Genomic DNA, 20,665 nt, shown 5'->3' on the forward strand with positions numbered 1-20,665 from the left:
GGTTGCCAACTCCACCTGTAAAAACCCGAGTCTCCACAAGCCACACGTCTCCAGCTTCGTGGTCCAGAGTGACCTTTTCTGGACAGCAACAGGGTCACATCCCGCCCCTCTTTGGGATCTCTTGGTGTAGGGGTCAGGCTCCCTGTGTGTCCCCAGCACCCCCCTCGACCCGGCTGCCACCTCTCTCCCCTGCATGGCTCTTGCTGTTCCCTAGCCCTCAGCCGGCTGGTTAGCTGGCTCCCCTAAGCCATGGCCTTGAAAACCTCTGTGCCCACGCACATGCTGTCCACCGCCATCTCCCTAAACCAGAAGGCCCGGGGTGGGCAAAGGCACATACCAGAGGCTGGCCCGGAGCCCCTCACACGGGATGGACCACGTTCCTGTCACAGTGGGGCTTGCAGTGAGGGTTCAGCCAGTGCTCCAGGAACTGCTCCTCGGCGCAGTGCTCCAGGCGAAGCAGATGGTGCATGTATTCCTGTCCAAACAAACCCGCCCAGCAGAGAGGCTTTTATCCACAGTGACAGCTGAGCTGCCTTCGAGCATGACACGGCCGTGCTTCTGAGACAGAGCACGGCCAGGCAGAGGGAGGCTGGGAGGCAGGACCAGACGGGAGCCCGCCATGCCCACGCCTCTCTGCAGGGAAACTCAGTCAGACAGACCCGAGCAATGGGCAGAATAAAGAAATCTCACAACCTTAAGTGCTGAGAGAGTGTGCATCTATGGGAACTCACACACACAGTTCATGGGGGAACATGGAACCACCACTTTGAAAAACAGTTGGTTGCAGGCAGTCCAGAAATCCCGCTTGTCAATTATACCCTGAGCAGTGGCCCTCAAATGTGATCAGGCCTCAGAATCACCTGGAGGGTTTGTCAAAACCCAGATGGCTGGGCCCCACCCCCAGAGTTTCTGTTTCAAGTGGATCTGGGGTGGGGCTCCGGAATTTACCTTTTGGGCAAGCTCCCAGCCCGTGCTGATGCGGCTGGTCATTTCGAGAACCAGAGAAACGTTTATCAGGAGCTGTGCAAGAACGTTCACAGCAGCCAAACACTTGCAGTAACAAAACACTAGCACCATGCCAAATATCCACGCACAAGAGGATGGATACATAAATCGTGGTAGGAGCGCGCCTCGGGATATTACACTGCAGTGAATACAAATGAATTCCAGCTGCCGATGTCATCTGAAAACATGAGTCGCTAAATAAAATATTATTTACAGCTGCATGCATTCGTGATTAAAATCATCTCTTTTAAAAGGCAAGGGATAACTCTAAGAAAGCTGAAGTTGCTCTATTATTATCAAACAAAAGAGACTTTCAAACCAACAAAATGTTACTAGGGAGAGGGGGGCCAAATACAGCCTAGAAGTTCCTCGAAATGTTAAACATAGAGTGCCCGTGTGACCTGGCTGTTGTGCTCCTAGGTACACACTCAAGAGAAACGCAAACGTGAGCCCACACAGACCGTGAGCACCGATGTTCCGGACAGGATCCGTCAGCGTGGTCAGAAGGTGGAAAGAACCTGAATATCCATCAGCTGATGAATGGATAGATACAATGTGGTAGATGCATACGATGGAATATTATTTGGCCATAAAAAGGAATAAAGCACTGACACATGCTCCAACGTGAATGAACCTTGGAAACATTCTGCTTCGTGGAAGAAGCCAATCACAAAGAACCGCGTACTGTAGGATTCCCTTTCCATGTAGGAGCCTGCCCTACAGAGTGACGGGTTCACCATGGAAAGCAGCTCACTACGTGGTGCTGCCCACCCCAGAAACCATCTACTCAGGAATGCAAGCCAGAACCCAGCCTGTCACGGTCTCCCTCACCCCCAAACTCAACATGACAGTGAGCAGGAGGACTGTGAGTCAACTCCTGAGTGTCCCAGATGCACCCCCTTCCATTGCTGCCATGTCTGTAGGTTGGGTCCTCAGTCTCCTCACCCCTCCACCCCTCCCTTAGCGCCCCCATCCCTCCACCCCACGCCACACCTGCCCCCAACATCTCCGCTCCACCTTGACAGTGACCAAATGCTGCCCAAAAGGCATCACAGCTGCCTTCACCAGCACTGCCCACCTGGAAAGAAGAGCAGGTGACAACCCACTCTGCCCTCGGGGTTGGTCTGCTGGGTACGTCACTGTACCCAGCAGGTATATTCTCCCCAAAAGAGAGTGGGTGGAGGTGGGAATGATTTTTAACTTGAAGGTATGCTGTTGACATTGCCCTGAATGAGGGCTGGGTGCTGTAATTATGGGATGTGAACCATCGCAAAGTATAAAACAGACCGATATAAACACATGCGGGTAATCCAAAACAGCAGGCTAATAATCAGAGATGTGGCATCTCACTTTGGGAGAGAGTAATCATATTCAGTAATATCTGTACAAGAGTAAGTGATTTTGGTGTGTATAAGTATCATAAAAATCCTAAATCCTGAACTCCTTCCTCTGGTGTTGATAAAGCTTTAAGAGAGGAGTCCAGTTTAGAACTTTAAGCTTTTCAGTTTCTACGAAACCCTCTAGGAAGTCTGCATCCTGCATTAAACATAGCTTGGAAAAAAAACTTTTTTTTGTAATGACGGTGCAAAGGAATAAATTCTAAAGTGTCCAATTTTCCTGAATTTTTCTTCCTTTCCCGAAAGCAGGACCCATGCAGTTTGAATCTGTTTTGTTTACCATTGTTGTTTTCATCTGACTTGTCAAAAGCACTCCTTGTCCTGGGCAGGGAGACCCTGGGGCAGCCAGGGAAGGAGTGGATGGTGAGAGGCCCTTGCGGGACCCCACTGTGGAACGATGACTGCCCAGCGGCTCACAGGACCCGTTTGTGAGTTTGGGGCTGAATCCTGCCCTGTCCTGGCCCATCTGAGAGTCTTTGGGCAGAAGAAGAAGAACTGGGCGTGTGGGGTGGGGCGGAGAGACAGGAAAGCAGTGTGGGGTCTTGTAAATAAAGAACAAAGACTTTCCAGCACACAGCCTTCCTTATTCTACTGTGCCAGGCAAGCAGCTCACTGAAGGAAGCCCACGTGGCCAGCTTCTTGCCTGCCTGTGTGCCAGACTGCACACGGTAGAGAGGCTTAGAGGTCCGGGTGTGAGCCCAGGTTGGGCGTTGGGGTCTGTTCAAACCCAGACCCTGCCAATATCGCTTCACCTCTCCGGCTTCCCTGTGTCCGTCTGCAAGACGGGGATGGCCCTGACTCTTATTCCACTGGGTTATCAGGATTAAATGAAATGATACAAGTCTGTGCCACACCTGTAGTTTCCATCTACCCGTCTAAATCCATTCCTCTCCTCCTTTGCATGGTCCTGTGCAATGAGAAGCTGGCCTAGAAGTGCAGCCCAGACTCCCTTGACCTGGGGCTTCCAGATGGGTCTGATGTCGAGGCACCAGCAGGGGATTAGAGATAGGGGAGAGGGAGGTCTCCAGAGGAGTCCCAAAGGATCGGCTGGCTGCATCCTCTCCTGAAGGCCACAGCTCCTAGGTGGCTGTCCTCTCCTATTCTGGGAGCCTGCCTTTCCCCTTCATGCCCAGGGGCTGATAACCCCAGATCTTTTATCATCTCTTGCTAGTTGGCCTGATTCCTGCCTCACCTTTGCAAGAAGTCTCTTCCTTAAGCTCCGCTCAATTCCTTGGGATTACTATTAGATAAGAAAGATCTGACTGTGTCTTGAGTTTGAGGGTGGAGCCTCTCTCCCAGGAACTGGTCCACAAGAAACTGTCATAAATGCTTGTGGAACGAAAGACGAAAGCAGCGGTCCTCAAAGTGGGGCCTATGCTCCCCTCAGGGCTCCACGAGGTCAAAACTCTTTTCAGAATCATCCTAAGACATTATTTGCCTTTTCATTATGTGCACTGGTGGATAAAACTGATGCCTTAACGAGAGTCAAGGCAGTGACGACCACTATCACTGTCCTGGTATCTTTTTTTTTAAAAAAAGATTTTATTTCTTCATTTGAGAGAGAGAGAGAGCACAAGAGAGCATGAGCAAGAGGAGCAGCAGAGGGAGAGGGAGAAGCGGGCTCCCCGCGGATCATGGACCCTGATGGGATGTGGGACTCGATGCCAGGCCCCTGGGATCATGACCTGAGTCAAAGGCAGACGCTTAACCGACTGAGCCACCCAGGCCTCCCGTCCTTGTATCTTTCACCATCACACACTCACAGTGAAAATACATAAATAAATATAGAACATTCCAAAAATGCCCATTACGCTGAAAAACACCCCCATGAAGCAGAAGAAAGTGAGCCCGTGGGAAGCCTGCTGGCAGCACCTCTGCTGCATGACCAGGTACAGCAGTTTTCTTTAAGAAGAGTCCTTGAGTGATTGTTGGTGTCAAGGACTGAACTAGCTATGTGTGGCAGGCATCTTTTCGAGAATGAATGAAGTGAGCCTGTCACTTCAAGGAAAACAACAGACAATACTATTTACTGAACGAGAAACTTCAAGCTTTTAAAGGGAAATTAGAATTTTAGGAAACTTGTATTTATTCCCATGAGCCTGACAGCTTCCCAATACTTACAGACTTTTGGGATGAGATCAGTGGGGATATTAACAAATGTCGCCATTATGCCTCTTTTTTAAAAAAAAGATTTTATTTATTCATTTGAGAGAGAGAGCGTGCAAGTGAGAGAGAAAGCATGAGCAGGAGGGGCAGAGGGAGAAGGAGAAGCAGACTCCCCACTGAGCAGGGAGCCTGATGCAGGACTCGATCCCAGGACCCTGAAATCACAACCCGAGCCAAAGGCAGACATTTAACCAGCTGAGCCACCCAGGCGCCCCGCATTTGCATGCCTCTTATAATTATATGTTCGTTTACATCCTTACCCATTTAATCCCTGTCCCACTCAGCCAAATTTCCAACTGGCTTTTCAATGGCAGTGACCAAGCAATACCTAGAATATGGCTTAGCGCTTGGCACAGAGTAGGACCTCAATAAAAATCACTGGAGAAATGTACAAACATACAAAAGCATGAATAGAGGACATGACTGTTCTTTTTCCGTAATCCTTCTAAATCCCCCTTGGAATTTCCTCGACATCTGTGTCAATTTGCTCATTATAATGGCCCAGGCCAAACGTACATAAAAGCATCAAAGAGTAATATGTATTTCACACTCCTAAATAGCAGCTGAAATCAGCGTTGAAGAAAAACAACCAAAACAGACACACATATAGAGAGAAAGAGAAACGAGCACTGGTTTCCATGACATTTCCCTATTTATTTAAAATGTTAGGAAAATGGATATACCACAAAGGCCTAGGAGCAATCATTAGTCAAAGATGAAAAGCCCAACTGCAAATCTGCTGAAAACCACAAATTCAACAATTGCATTGGCTGAGTTAGAAATGACCCAGCATTAATGATAAACTCAAATGTTCCTGGATCGAGAAAGAAGGGATAGATGGAAAATAAGTTTTAATTTTCTTTTTCAGATTCCTTTCTTTTAAGGGAAAAAAATTAAAGCAAAACAAAAACCAATATCTGCATTCCATGTCCCATCCCAGCTGTAATGATTTAAGTAAATAATCTCTCAGTAATTAGAGAGGAAATTGGAAGTGATCCTTTGTGATGGCGTTGGTGTGATAATGAAATTAAATACCCGCTAGACCCTGATCTAAGTGGAGAATTATAGAGTGGACAGTTAATCTATCAAGGCAGGAAATTTTTCCAAGAGGGCAAAATCCTTCCTCTGACATTTGCATGAAATTAAAAGTCCATCAACATGTGGATGAATTATTTTGCTCATTAGTGCAAGCAAAGGAATCCTCTAGGCAGGAAGGTGGCTGGGAACTTAGCTACATGGGGACCCCAGAAGGCTTAGCACTAAAAGAAGGCAGATCAGTGATGTGTGCAATTTACATCACGGTCACTCCAAACTGACCTTTGAGATGATGGGGGACAAAAGGGTAGTACACATAGTTGTCAGAGGGCTAAACATGAAAGCATATTTTAGGAAGACTACTTACAATAAAGCTAATATGATTTATACTTGCCCAATAAGAACAGTCCTTAAAGGAATACAGGCCAAAATGGAAATCATATTCCCAGGGCACATGAGCACTTACGAACACACACAAAAGACATAATTTTAGCTCCGATGTCATCCTTCTAAAGAATTTCCATGGCTCACCCCAGTCATTGGCAGATAATTCTTTCCCTAAATTCTGGGATGATTAGGAGAAAATTAATGAATTTAAGTGAGGCCATAGAAAAGATTTCTTTGAAACAACCTCCCGGTTATAGGGTAGAGTTATGTCCTACAAAATTTCTCCCCTGCAGAGAAGCAAAAAAAAAAAAAAAAGCAATGAAAATAAGTATAATGAGTGTCTAATAAATGTCAAATACTGTGCTTGGTGCTGGGGACCCAGAAGTCCAACAAAAAGTCCATCTGCTCCAGCAGTTTAGAACAGGCTAGTAGGAGAGACAAATTTAAAAAAATAAAAAGTCAGAAATAGCTATCTTGGGGCACCTGGCTGGCTCAGTTGGTTAAGCGTCTGCCTTTAGCTCAAGTCGTGATCCTGAGGTCCTGGGATCGAATCCTGAATCAGGCTCCCTGCTCGGTGGGGAGCCTGCTTCTCCCTCCCCCTCTGCACCTCCCCCTGCTTGTGCTCTCTCTCTGTCAAATAAATAAATAAAAATCTTAAAAAAAAAGAAAAAGAAAAAGAAAGAAATAGCTATCTTGTGTAATGCCTGAGCGAGGCACTAATTCATGGTGGGGAGGCCAGGGGCATCAGGGAGCCCTCCTGAAAAAGGCATCATTTACAGAGAATCTCTATGAATAAGAGTTAACCAGGTGGACAAGAGCAGAAGAAGGCAAGTGCTATCAGAGAGCTTCGAATTCAAACAGCGTTATTGCAGACACCTGCTTCTCCTCATTGGTTTCTAATGCCAATGAATGGCACCAAGGTGTCCATACAGATCCCTGCAAGTCTGGGCTTCAGACCCACCCACCTGCGGCCACCTCTTACTATTCTCCTGTGGTTTTGGGGGGTTTTTTTTGTTTTGTTTTGTTTTTTAAGATTTTATTTATTTATTTATTTGAGAGAGAGAGAGAGAGAGAGAGAGAAACAGCATGAGAGGGGAGAGAGTCAGAGGGAGAAGCAGGGTCCCCGCTGAGCCGGGAGCCTGATGTGGGACTTGATCCCAGGACTCCGGGATCATGACCTGAGCCAAAGGCAGTCGCTTAACCCACTGAGCCACCCAGGCGCCCTCCTGTGTTGTTTTTGGGAGATGTATACATAACATGTCTTAAAACTAGAAAACTGAGTGTACTGGATTGAATGGATTTCTCCCCCCCAAAAAATTTATGTTCACCCAGAACCTGCACATGTGACCTTCTTTGGAAATAGGCTCTTTGCAGATGTAATCAAGCTAAGATGAGGTCATACTGGGTTAAGGTGGGCCCTAAATCCAGGGACCGGTGTCCTTGTGCAGTGAGTGCAATTTGGATGCAGGGACACAGAGCACTTAAGAGGACATGTGATGATGGACAGAGAGCCCTGCCAAAAAACACTAAAGACTAAAGCAACCATCAGAAGCTAGGAGAGAAAACCAGAACAGATTCTCCCTCAGAGGCCCCCAGAAGGAACCAAGCCTGCCAACATTTTTTTTTTTAATTTCTGGTCTCTAGATCTGGATTAGAGAACCAACGAGAGGGGCATCAATGTCTACCGTCAGAAGTTACCCCATTTGGGGCACTTTGTTACGGCGGCCATAGGAAGTGAATACACTGAGGAGTAGCAAAAAGGACATAAAGATGAAAGTAAAAAGTTTGCACCAAATCTTTTTTTTATTTTTTTATTGTTATGTTAATCCCCATACATTACATCATTAGTTTTTGATGTAGTGTTCCATGATTTATTGTTTGTGCATAACACCCAGTGCTCCACACAGAACGTGCCCTCTTAATACCCATCACCAGATTTGCCCCAAATCTTATCACCAAGAGAATACTGTCACTATTGTTTGGCAACGTGTCTCCATACGTATGTACAGAGAGAAGAGTAGATACGTGAAGTTATCTTTTAAAACTTTATTTCTTTCCATTTTGAAAGTCCTAGCAAGAGTGTAGGGACCCGAGTATTCTCACACGTGCTCAAGCTGGGGGTTGGTACAGTTGATCAGGCAATTTGGCCAGATTTAATTCAGTCAAAAGTGCATAAACCCTCTGACTCAGCAATTCCATATGTTATCATTGAACTCGGCCAAACGTGTGTGTGCAAGGATCTTCATCACACACTGGAAATAACTAAAAATGTCCATTGTTCTGGGAAGGGCTAAGTAGGTTAAGTTGAAATATGCCTTAGCCCATTTGGGCTTCTCTAACAAAACACCACAGACTGGGTCGCTTATCAACAAGACCAATTTGTTTCTCACACTTTGGAGGCTGGAAGTCCGAGGTTAAGGGCCCAGTGTGGTCAGGTGAGAGCCCCCTTTCGGGTCACGGACTTCTCGCTGTCACTTCACTTGGCAGAGAGCACTAGGGAACCCTCTGGAGCCCAATCACACTGGGGGTTAGGAGGTCGACTTATGAATTGGGGGGGGGGACACAAACATTCAGGCCATAGCATGATACATTTAGACTATGCTTCAGGTAAAAATGAGCCAGAATAAGACATATGGTTGAATGAAAAAGAAAAAAAAGCAAGTTGCAGAACAAACCCAACCCCACTTACCACACAGCCTTACTTCAGCAGTGAAGCGATAGATAAGCCTGATGTATTCAGAGCACAATGAGGAGGCCGGTGCGGGGAGGCCAAGCTGGGGGCAGGGAGGGGGCTGACAGGCCTCTAGCACCCAGGATTGGATGAGGTAGGAAGGCAGACCCTGGGACTCTCTGACATTTAAAGGACTAAGGATCCTGCAAAGCAGATGGAGGAGCAGAAACTGCCAAGCAGGAAGAGAAGTCAGGGGCAAGGTGTCCCGGGAGACTGGAATCCAAATGAGCAGAGTGCCCAGAAGGAAGGGGGAGAGATCAGTTGTGTCATACAAAACAAACATGGGCTGGCTCCTGAGCCCTAGGACGTCGGGAACAGAGGTTAAGAGCCCGCCTCACAGGTAGCTCTGCAGGACTGAACTTAGTTCTCGCAGACCGAAGTGTGCCTGTGGCCTGTGGGGCCTGGCGGAGGTGCAGACTTGGCCTGCAAGAGGTGCGAGGAGGAGCCTGAGGCTCCAAGAAGCCCACCAGCCAGGACTGGGGACCACATTTTGAGTTTAGACCCAAACCCCGAAAATCAACATACATGCATAATCATGGCTGAGGAAATATTCAGGGAAATCTCAGAATATTTTTTTCCACTTTCTTCCCTCTAAACATAAACCCGGCTCTTCTTCCCATGCATTGATTTCTTCCCAGTCAGATTTTTTTCCCTCCCTGGGGATCTTGAGGCTTCGTGATGCCAAAGCTCTTCTAACACTATGTCTTTGCGAACTGTCCTTGGGGTCCTGATGTTGATCCCAAAGTGATTCGGGCTGACACCTAATCCAGATGGGCTGTCCCCCCACCCCCAGCAAATCCCAGCCTTCCGGGAGTGTCCATCACATTCCTGTGAGGTCTAGAACCACTCCCCCAAATCCCTGAAGATTCGGGGGCCATGTTTCTCCCGAATCAGTCTCATGGCCTGTTTTGCCACCACTGTGGCTTCCAGATTTGAGTGATTACCATCCTTTTTTGTCAACCACCCGACACACTGCCCACCACCCGCCATTCCCCACAAGAGCCACTAACACAACGTTGCCGGGTTCACCGACTTCTCCTGAGGTCTGGGGGTTGCAGAGGGTAGTGACAGCGCAGAGCACAAAACAGCGGCTATAGCAATAAGATTGTCCACTATTGCTATCACAAGGAATTTCTCAGTGAGGACTTTTCTCCTGAGGCCCCACCTCCCCACCCGCTTCTCTCTCTCTTCAACCCCTCTTCATATCCCCTACCGCTTCCTGCCCGGCTGCCCCCATACAGTCAACATCCCTCCTGTTTTCTTCCCCAGAACCATCTCTCCTCTTGGTGTCCATCCCCATCCCCACTGGGGTTCTACCTTCTTCTGTCAAGGATCCTAGCACAATGCTTCCACTCCTCTGGGACAGAAACCAGCCCTCCCCGGACACAAGGCCGCACCTTTCCAAGAGCATGTGTCCTTCCCACCACAGGGGCAGGAAAGAACCGTCCTTGCAGTGAATCAGCAGAATTCATGGGGTCAAAACAGTCCAGCCCCTTGGATGCGCTGGCACGGCTGGTCTGAACGTGTTTCCGAAAAGCCTGTATGTCCGCAGAAGCCAGCATCTGCCAATACTTGAGCCATGCTTCAAGATCATAAACGTTGGAGGGGCGCCTGGGTGGCTCCGTCAGCTAAGCGTCTGCTTTCGGCTCAGGTCACGATCCTAGGGTCCTGGGATCAAGTCCCACATCAGGATCCCCACTTGGTGGGGAGTCCGCTTCTCCCCCTGACCCTCCCCCCTGACTCGTACTCTCTCTCTCTCTCTCTCTCTCGTGGGCACGCAAAAATAAATAAAATGTTTTTTTAAAAAAAAGATCATAGCATTGTTTAGAAAAATACTCATGAACAGGGGACTGCTGCAAATCTTCATACTTGTTTGCATTTGGAATTCTTAATACGTCCCCAAAGCTTCATTCGTTCACCCGCATCACTGGCCTCTCCTCTCTCGGAACTCGTTTTCTTCTGCAAGCCCCTCAGAAGGGAGAAGTGAGATAAAATAACCCAACCATTCACCTCTCAGTGATTTCAACTCAGGGGGGAGCACTAGTCTCAAGGCTCAGCTCCCAAGGGCGCACTCATTCCTCAGAGATCACTCCCTCTTTTCATTTGTCCCCGTCCACCTGTCTGTCTCCTGGGTCCCATGGCAAAGAGGAGCGATAACCTGTCCAAAAATGTCATCGCTCATTACCCATGTGTAGCAGTGGCTGAAAGACAAGAGTTGAAGAGGCTTGTCCCGGACCTCTGCATGGCTCCAGTCGACTGGCTCCAGACTCATCACTCCCCCGCTTAAAATCCCCAGGGGGCTCCTGCTGAGAACGGAAGTCACCTCTGCTGACAGCTGTGGCCTTCCAACCTGGCCCCACAGGACCTCCCGTTGCCATCGCCTGTCCTTTCCTATATTCCAGGGACGCAAGTCAAGGTCAAAAGTGGAGGAGAGAGAATTGGAATCCAGACCAAAATTATTCTGCAAGGTCTTTTCCAAAACATACATGCACATACCCTCACACGTACACAGACACACACAGTCATACACGAACCCTACACACACTCCCACACACACACCCTCACATACACAACGCCGCGCATGATATGCATACACCAGATACACAGGACGGTGCATCTATAGGACGGTGCGCCCACCCTGCCCTTTTCCCTAGCAGATGGTTTGCACAGAGAAACAAGGAGGGTAGCAGGTGATCTTGGCAAAAGGTCAAGAATAGGGAAATGTGTTTCCCCACAGATCAAAGGGACTTAAACCCCTGGGCCCCATGCTGTAGGTTGTAAGCCTGTGTGGCAGTTCCATATACCACCCTGACCTCCCCTGCGACCAGAGGTCCCCCCTTGTGGCCTCCTCATGACCAGACAAATGTGGGGTCACTGTGTCCAATGCTCACATGCAACAGTGATGTAGGACCAGGATCATCATGATGTCAGGCACTCACCTAAAATGAGCAAATGCTTCTTGTACCTGACAGGTGATTGGTATTCATTTTGCTGTCAGCGAATCCATAAGAAGGAAAAGTCAACAACGAGACCCGATGTGGGGGAAGAGGTCAAATATAAATCTAGGATGCTGGATACAGCAGCAGCAGGGCCGGCACGAGGGGAGGAGGCTCTGGAGCTTTAGAGAAGCCCTCCAGGGGCCTCTAAGTAAACCCTTCTGGCTCCTCGCCTGCTGCCCGGGGCTTTTCCTCAAGCTGCAGCCTGGCTACCAGGAAACCTGGGTCGTCCCCCGAAGTTCTATTCGGAACCCTAAAATACAAGACCTAAACCAGATCTCGTAGCCAGATTCTCGGCAAATTCTCTGCACTTGTTGGAGAGAACTGAGCTCCAGAGAAAGGGAATTGACTCATCCTACGCCCAAAGCCCAAAGTCCATGACCAGTTAGTGGCAGAATCTGGACTGAAATCACATTGGGGGGACTATCCTGCCCATGTCACCTCCATCCCTTGCATGGCCTGAAAACTCTTCATCCTTCAAGCCTCAGTCAGATGGACACCTCCTCTGGGAAGCCTTTCTAACCTCCTCCCTCCTTCCAGTTAGAGCTAGAGACCCTCTCCCCTCAACCTCATTAGAGAACTCAAAGCCAGGTGGATCGCTCTGACTCTACACGTCTCCACACAATGGACACAGGCACCTGGAACAAAGGAAGGATGTCTAGTTCGTTTTCCGAACCCGGTACCTGGCACTTGGTATGGCCCAGTCAATGGAAAGTATAATGAAGGGCACATCTGGGTCAGCAAGGAGCGCTCTCTGCATGCACCACGTGACCCTCTCATTCTCGCTGTCTGAGCTGAATCCAGACTGGCGCATTTACTCTCCGTACCACTCAGTTCAACCTTTAACTGTTTCCTAAATGTTTCATGCTCTTGGCTTTTGTGGTCCTGACTGGACTACGGGAGCTGGTATGACACATGGCAGGTCTCTCCCAGAAGGCCTGGCACAGGGGTTCTCAGCTTCGGCTACACGGCGATACCACCTGGGGAGCTGTGACACCCACCCAGTACCCCAGGCCACCCCCCTGGGAGTGGGACCTGGGCATCAGATAATTTTAACTTCCCAGGTTGGTTCCAGCATACAGCCAAGATTAAGAAACACATTCCTGGAAAAATGTAATACCAGAAATTGCTTGTTGATTCAGCTGGTTCTGCATGCGGGTGATATAATATAATAAATAGAATAGAATAGAATAGAATAGTGAATGGTAGTGCAAGAGACACACAGAATAGAAGAGAAAGAGGTTGTTCGGCATTGCGTAGCCAGGGTTCCTCACCCTGAGCAATGTGGACATTTTAGGCAAGATCATTCTTTGTTACAGGAGCTGCCCTGTGCTTTGGAGGATGTCTAGGAGCATTCCTGGCCTTAACCCATTAGATGCCAATAGGAAACCCCCCCCTCCCATCCCCGTGGTTGTGACAACCAAAATGTCTCCAAACACTGCCAGATGTCCCTGGGGATGGGGGAGGAAAATCACCCCTGGATGAGAACTACTGAGGTAGGCTAGCCACCAAACAGTTTATTGCATCTTTATTTCCCATTTCAACTGTAGGTCATTTGAGCACTTGTCCAAATTTGGCTGAGTGGCAGAGGGTTCTGGACATAGGGTCAGTGTCTCGGTGAGGGACATGCAGGGCTGGGCTGGACGCAGGATGGATGGAAAATGGTTGGTGGGGTGAGCGGGGAGTTCTGAGGAAAGAGAGAATCACAAAGAATCTAGATAAGGTAGGTTCAAGGCAGTTAAGTCATTGGTGATCAGCCTATAAAAGATGATCAAAAACAGAACAAAACCAAAGAAGCCAGACACTCAGTAAAATCACAAGGTTGTCACAGGTGAAGGCCAGTGGCGACCAGACGCCAGGAGGAAGGAAATGGTCAGAGAAGGGGCTCTTGGAAGTTCTGGGCAGGGAAAGACCTCTCCAAGCCACGGTTGGGGACACAAGTCTAGAATGGTGTGGAGGCTGACACGGGGCAGGGGGCTGGGGGCGGAGCGCGGGAGGCAGGGAGCTGATCTGCAATGGTTCAACCCCACCTGCTGCAACAGTCCAAACTCACCTGTTGCCCGATGCCTACGATGCCTTCAGCCCCTGTGAAGACTGCTCTTCCCCAGCCAGAGCTCAGAAAAGCCAGGGGCAGGTGCCAGCAGAGAAAATGCCCAGGGGCCAACTCCATTGCTGATTAAAGCCTGTCTCCTGGGCACCTGGAGGGGAGCAGCTTCTTGGCTTCTCCCAGCCTCCTAGGGCCCCTGAGGAAGAACCTCTGGAATGGGCCCTCCAGACATCATGCCAAAAGCACAAGGGACCAGTTAGAGCCCCCAGGGACCCTAGAGCCAGGCATCCTGCTCCTCACCCTCTCTCGGTTTCTCCAATATCTCCCCACATTCCTTCTCAGCCCCTTCGAGTTCCTCCTCTTCGGCTCACCTCTGAGCGTTGGCATCCCCACACTTCAATCCGGGGCCTCTTCTCTTCTAACCACTTCTCAAACCATCTGTCTAACGCTCCAGTCTGCACTTCCCCATTTGAAAACTTCCATTGTCTTCCACTGAACACAAGATAAAGTCCAAGGTACTCCAGCCCTTCCTGATCTTGCACCTGGCCCCTCCCAGTCCCCCTCTACCCTGCACTTAGATAATCCAAGTCACATCTGACTGGAAGGAAGGAAGAAGGAAGGAAGGAAGGGAGGGAGGGAGGGAGGAAGGAAGGAAGGGAGGGAGGAAGGAAGGAAGGAAAGCAGGAAGGCAGGAAGGAAGGAAGGAAGGGAGGGAGGGAGGAGGAAGGGAGGGAGGGAGGGAGGGAGGAAGGCAGGAAGGCAGGAAGGCAGGAAGGAAGGAAGGAAGGAAGGGAGGGAGGGAGGGAGGGAGGAAGGGAGGGAGGGAGGGAGGCAGGAAGGCAGGAAGGCAGGGAGGAAGGGAGGAAGGGAGGGAGGGAGGGAGGGAGGGAGGGAGGGAGGGAGGGAGGGAGGAAGGGAGGAAGGGAGGGAGGGAGGGAGGGAGGGAGGGAGGGAGGAAGGCAGGAAGGGAGGAAGGGAGGGAGGGAGGGAGGGAGGAAGGCAGGAAGGAAGGAAGGGAGGGAGGGAGGGAGGAAGGAAGGAAGGGAGGGAGGAAGGAAGGAAGGAAAGCAGGAAGGCAGGAAGGAAGGAAGGAAGGGAGGGAGGGAGGGAGGAAGGGAGGGAGGGAGGGAGGGAGGAAGGGAGGGAGGGAGGGAGGCAGGAAGGCAGGAAGGCAGGGAGGCAGGGAGGAAGGGAGGGAGGGAGGGAGGGAGGGAGGGAGGGAGGAAGGGAGGAAGGGAGGAAGGGAGGGAGGGAGGGAGGGAGGGAGGAAGGCAGGAAGGGAGGAAGGGAGGGAGGGAGGGAGGGAGGAAGGCAGGAAGGAAGGAAGGGAGGGAGGGAGGGAGGAAGGGAGGGAGGGAGGAAGGGAGGGAGGGAGGGAGGGAGGAAGGAAGGAAGGGAGGGAGGGAGGGAGGGAGGGAGGGAGGGAGGGAGGAAGGGAGGAAGGGAGGGAGGGAGGGAGGGAGGGAGGGAGGAAGGCAGGAAGGAAGGAAGGGAGGGAGGGAGGGAGGGAGGAAGGCAGGAAGGAAGGAAGGGAGGGAGGGAGGGAGGAAGGGAGGGAGGGAGGAAGGGAGGGAGGGAGGGAGGAAGGAAGGAAGGGAGGGAGGGAGGAAGGGAGGGAGGGAGGAAGGGAAGGGAGGGAGGGAGGGAGGGAGGAAGGGAGGGAGGGAGGAAGGGAGGGAGGGAGGAAGGCAGGAAGGAAGGAAGGGAGGGAGGGAGGGAGGGAGGGAGGGAGGGAGGGAGGAGGGAGGAAGGGAGGGAGGAGGGAGGAAGGGAGGGAGGGAGGAAGGCAGGAAGGAAGGGAGGGAGGGAGGGAGGGAGGAAGGGAGGGAGGGAGGAAGGGAGGGAGGGAGGAAGGCAGGAAGGGAGGAAGGAAGGAAGGGAGGGAGGAAGGCAGGAAGGCAGGAAGGCAGGGAGGAAGGGAGGGAGGGAGGGAGGGAGGGAGGGAGGGAGGAAGGCAGGAAGGCAGGGAGGAAGGGAGGGAGGGAGGGAGGGAGGAAGGGAGGGAGGGAGGGAGGGAGGGAGGGAGGAAGGGAGGGAGGGAGGGAGGGAGGGAGGAAGGAAGGGAGGGAGGGAGGGAGGGAGGGAGGGAGGGAGGAAGGGAGGGAGGGAGGAAGGAAGGGAGGGAGGGAGGGAGGGAGGGAAGGAAGGAAGGGAGGGAGGGAGGGAGGGAGGAAGGAAGGAAGGGAGGGAGGGAGGGAGGGAGGGAGGGAGGGAGGAAGGGAGGGAGGGAGGGAGGGAGGAAGGAAGGGAGGGAGGGAGGGAGGAAGGGAGGGAGGGAGGAGGGAGGGAGGGAGGAAGGAAGGGAGGGAGGGAGGGAGGGAGGAAGGAAGGAAGGAGGGAGGGAGGGAGGAAGGGAGGGAGGGAGGAAGGGAGGGAGGGAGGAAGGCAGGAAGGAAGGAGGGAGGGAGGGAGGGAGGGAGGGAGGAAGGAAGGGAGGGAGGGAGGGAGGGAGGAAGGAAGGCAGGAAGGGAGGGAGGGGGAGGAAGGGAGGGAGGGAGGGAAGGGAGGGAGGGAGGAGGCAGGAAGGAAGGAAGGAAGGGAGGGAGGGAGGGAGGGAGGGAGGAAGGGAGGGAGGAAGGGAGGGAGGGAGGAAGGGAGGGAGGGAGGGAGGGAGGGAGGGAGGAAGGAAGGGAGGGAGGGAGGGAGGGAGGGAGGAAGGAGAAGGCAGGAAGGGAGGGAGGGAGGGAGGGAGGGAGGAAGGGAGGGAGGGAGGAAGGCAGGAAGGAAGGAAGGGAGGGAGGGAGGGAGGAAGGAAGGCAGGAAGGGAGGGAGGGAGGGAGGAAGGGAGGAAGGAAGGCAGGAAGGGAGGGAGGGAGGGAGGAAGGGAGGAAGGGAGGGAGGGAGGAAGGCAGGAAGGAAGGAAGGGAGGGAGGGAGGGAGGGAGGGAGGGAGGAAGGAAGGGAGGGAGGAAGGGAGGGAGGGAGGGAGGGAGGAAGGGAGGCAGGGAGGGAGGGAGGGAGGGAGGAAGGGAGGGAGGGAGGAAGGGAGGGAGGAAGGAAGGAAGGAAGGGAGGGAGGGAGGGAGGGAGGGAGGGAGGGAGGAAGGAAGGGAGGGGGGAGGGAGGGAGGGAGGAAGGAAGGAAGGGAGGGAGGAAGGAAGGGAGGGGGGAGGGAGGGAGGGAGGAAGGAAGGAAGGGAGGGAGGGAGGGAGGGAGGGAGGAAGGGAGGGAGGGAGGAAGGGAGGGAGGAAGGAAGGCAGGAAGGAAGGGAGGGAGGGAGGGAGGGAGGGAGGGAGGGAGGGAGGAAGGAAGGGAGGGAGGAAGGGAGGGAGGGAGGGAGGGGGGAGTCGAGCCATATTCACTCTTGACAGCCTGAAGTCCCTGACTCATTTCTAAGCCACTTTGTATAACAGCCATTCACTGACTTCTCTGTGTCTGCTACCAACTCTGAGCAGAATTCCAGGCAACAGTCTCTGCAACTTGCCTGGTGCCTGGTACTTAATACTCAAAGGAGTAGTTACTGTTTGTTGAGTAGGGTTATGAGTGCCTTACTAGGAATTCCTTTACTTTATCCTTATAAAGTAGTTATTTTATGTTATTATTTAGAATAATAACAATATAGGAATGTAAGTAATATTCATTTTTACCCAGTCTTATAGACAAGAGTCCAGAGGTACAGGAACATGAGGAGAGGCACCCAAGTTCACATGGGTAGAAAAGGGGGAGCCTCACCTACACAGTCTGACCCAGGGCCAGCACTCTCCTGCACTGTGCAACACTGCATTTTTTTTTTTTTCTGTTTAATACTGCATCTGGATAAGAGACTTTTAAATGAGCTCATCCTGGTAAAAATACCAGGGATGTCGGTACTTCTGCCCCAGGATGGGGAGACAAGCCAGGCCAGGGCCAGCAGGGTCTGATAGCACCCACACAAGTCACAAAGTGAAGGGACGGACGGTGTCCTGGTTCAGAAAGACGAGGCAGATGGACACCATAAACCCACAGGTCAGGCCTGAGGCTAAAGACCAAAATCAGAGGCGTGAGGTGAAGGCAGAACCCCACAGGCAGCAGGGCAGAGGGTCTGCCTGTCCAGACAGAGCTCCGTTGGCTGAGGATGCTGGTCCGGCTTGCTGGACACCCAGGAGAAGAGGGGAAGATGCAGTCGGCACCGGCTACAACACACAGCTCCCCAGCATCCCGTTCAGGGGCGACATCCCGCAGCCCAACGGAGATCCTGGGACTCTGGCCAACAGCCCCACTGTGTGCATCGTAAATACTGTGTGCAGAGCCGGCGAGCGGGACTGGCCCCTCCATAGGAGAAAAGGCGTGAGGAAAAGGTTGAGCTGCCCTTCCCCTTGAGACCCTACAGAACCTCCATGGAGCAGTGGAGGCTGGGCTGGCACCAGCACCTGGCTTGATTTCAGAATGCATGAGCGGGGAAATGATGGCCCCTTCCCTGCAAGTAACGGGACGCCTGCACTCACCCGCATGGGCTCGTCAGGGAAGCCGGGTTTGCTGGGCCTGTCCTGGCGTCGGGACCTGAGGAGCTGCTTGGCCTGCTTTTCTGTCAGAATCGGGGAGGACCCTGAAAAAGCCAGGAAGGGGCCTGAGGGATTCTCGGCACACCTGCGCACGCTCCAGCTCACAGGCCAAGACCAAGGGTTTGCAAGTTCAATTTCGGTCAAACACAAAAGTTCTTTCACAGGGACCTGTCCCAAAGGACATGGCATTCCAGAGGGCTCCGGGAAGAATTCTGAATTGCTCCTGACATGGGAAACCCAGAACAAAAGCTGCACAACTTAGACTTACCTATTGCAATGGTGCATTTCTTAAAAAGTGGGAGCTAATTTAATGAATATGGGGTTTTTCTTTTTCCTTCTTTTTTAAGTCATCTCTCTACCCAACGTGGGGCTCAAACTCATGACTCCGAGACCAAGAGTCCCACGCTCTACCAACTAAGCCAGCCAGATGCCCCTGGATAAGTTTTTTTAAAACATGTTTTCCTCAGTTCCCTGGTCAATATGTTTCTTGTCCCTTAGGTTTGCTTTGATGGTTTTTTTCTTTAAATCCCCAAAACACTAAATCAACTAAAACTTGTTATTGGAAGATTCTCCATAAGAACAAGATTGTGTTAAACTTGATAATCACACATGATCTCTCGAAGAAGATACTATGATAATAAAATTATATTGTTTTAATAATCAAACATGAACTCCAAATGATATCATCACATAAAAGTCTGTGAAGTCTTGACGATCTCATATGAACTCTAAAATATGGTACAGTTGGGGCGCCTGGGTGGCTCAGTCGGTCAGGCGTCTGCCTTTGGCTCAGGTCATGATCCCAGGGTCCTGGGATCGAGCCCCGCATCAGGCTCCCTGCTTAGTGGGGAGCCTGCTTCTGCCTCTGCCCGTCCCCTCTGCTCGTGCTCTCTCTCTGGCTCTCTCTGGCTCTCTCTCAAATAAGTAAGTAAATAAATAAATAAAATCTCTAAAAACAATAAAATAAAAGATGGTATAGTTAAAGATTTATCAGCATTTCTGAGAATTAATATTCAAGCACGTTTAAAGATTTTAAAAAATAATCTATCTCTAATGATAGCAATTCTGGGAGTCTGCTCTTGGCAGGGGAAGCATTGAATTATCATATATTACATATTCTTTGACATGAAAAAATTTTTTAAATATAAAATAGACTTATTCCAGTTTATCATGTCAGCAGAGAAATAGGCCTTTTTCAGAGTGGATGCTCACCTGTGAAGCAAGTCAGTAAGGTAAGGGAGAGGACAATCACAAAAAGCTTCTCCATCCCGCCTTGGTTCCTGTCTCAGCCTCTTGCAGAATGAATGCCGCCCCCCCCACCCCCAGGAATGAGCCAGCCTACTTGAAGGAAGCCACTTCCGGCCCCAGGCTTGTTTACGCTGTGACTAACTACGCTTACGGTATGATGCTAAGTGCATCTGACTCTGAGTTTTTAGTATGACCACTAAACTATTTTCCTCTGAATCCCTGTCAATTTTCATTCGAGCAAGAAAATTACCCCTCTGTGATGTGACTTTGAGGGCACGAATTTGAAAAAGCAACGTTGATATTCGCTTCATTTAAACAGACACAGCTACATCATACAGCAGTTTGTGAGTGTCTGTAGCTTCAGAGTATGCTCCTACTGTTTACATCTCTTTCATTAATCACCTCTTACATTTGCCCATTGTATGGCATTTCTCCAAAGCCAGTTCACCAATTTGATTTGACCTTCCTGGGAGTTTCAAAGGTAGGCGGGGAAATTGGCAAAGGGCACAGCAAAGGGGGAAATTTTTTTTCAGCTGACTGTGGAGCCAGAAAGACCAGGGTTTGTGTCCTGGCTTCACCTCTTTCTAGCAATGTAACCTTCAGTAAATCCTTACCCTTCCTGAAACTCGGTTTCCTCCCTATCTTGTGGGTGTGATTAAAGATGAGGGAAAAGTGGAAACTCGGTTTCCTCCCTATCTTGTGGGTGTGATTAAAGATGAGGGAAAAGTGGCAGCTAGCACCATCTCCCTTTTACAGGTAAGGACGTGAGGTTTGGAGAGACAGAACCATGATCAAGTTCACACATTATGGATGCTGAAGTTGAGCCAAACTCTTCAGTCTTTAAAGGCCACTGCTCTTCCCATTATGCCCAAAAGGGCCTCCCGCAACAGGCTCTCAGTAAGGGGGGTAAGCAGTCCCCACTCCAGACTTACGGTTATTTTTGTAAAGACAATAAAATCTCAGTAAGCTGACATCCTTTTGAGTTCAAATCATCTATAAATATTACATAAAGAAATGATCAAATATGTTCTTAAAATATATCTAGAAGGCATGTGGCATTTATGGAGATGAAATCCTCAATTCAGAGAAATGATCCCCTGTTTCTGTGGTCACTTGGCCAGGTCAAAGGAAAACAATGCCCCCTCTGTAGTTGTCCGAATTAATGCTAATGTTG

At 50.7% G+C, this 20,665-nt stretch overlaps 1 protein-coding gene across 1 annotated transcript; it reads right to left on the bottom strand.

The window, feature by feature from the left end:
- Positions 1 to 358: 358 nt before the first annotated feature.
- CUNH17orf67 (chromosome unknown C17orf67 homolog) lies at positions 359 to 19,510 on the bottom strand. The gene is made up of 3 exons (XM_028092989.1): positions 19,456 to 19,510; positions 18,187 to 18,287; positions 359 to 475 (listed from the first exon to the last, which is right to left on the bottom strand). Exons 1-3 carry the CDS (start codon positions 19,508 to 19,510, stop codon positions 359 to 361), a joined length of 273 nt encoding a protein of 90 aa, XP_027948790.1.
- Positions 19,511 to 20,665: the final 1,155 nt, after the last annotated feature.

Source organism: Eumetopias jubatus, unplaced genomic scaffold (assembly GCF_037043125.1).
Source record: "Eumetopias jubatus isolate StellerSeaLion01/CBP00866 unplaced genomic scaffold, mEumJub1_p1.0 scaffold_10, whole genome shotgun sequence".
In the NCBI taxonomy this organism is placed as follows: Eukaryota; Metazoa; Chordata; class Mammalia; order Carnivora; family Otariidae; genus Eumetopias; species Eumetopias jubatus.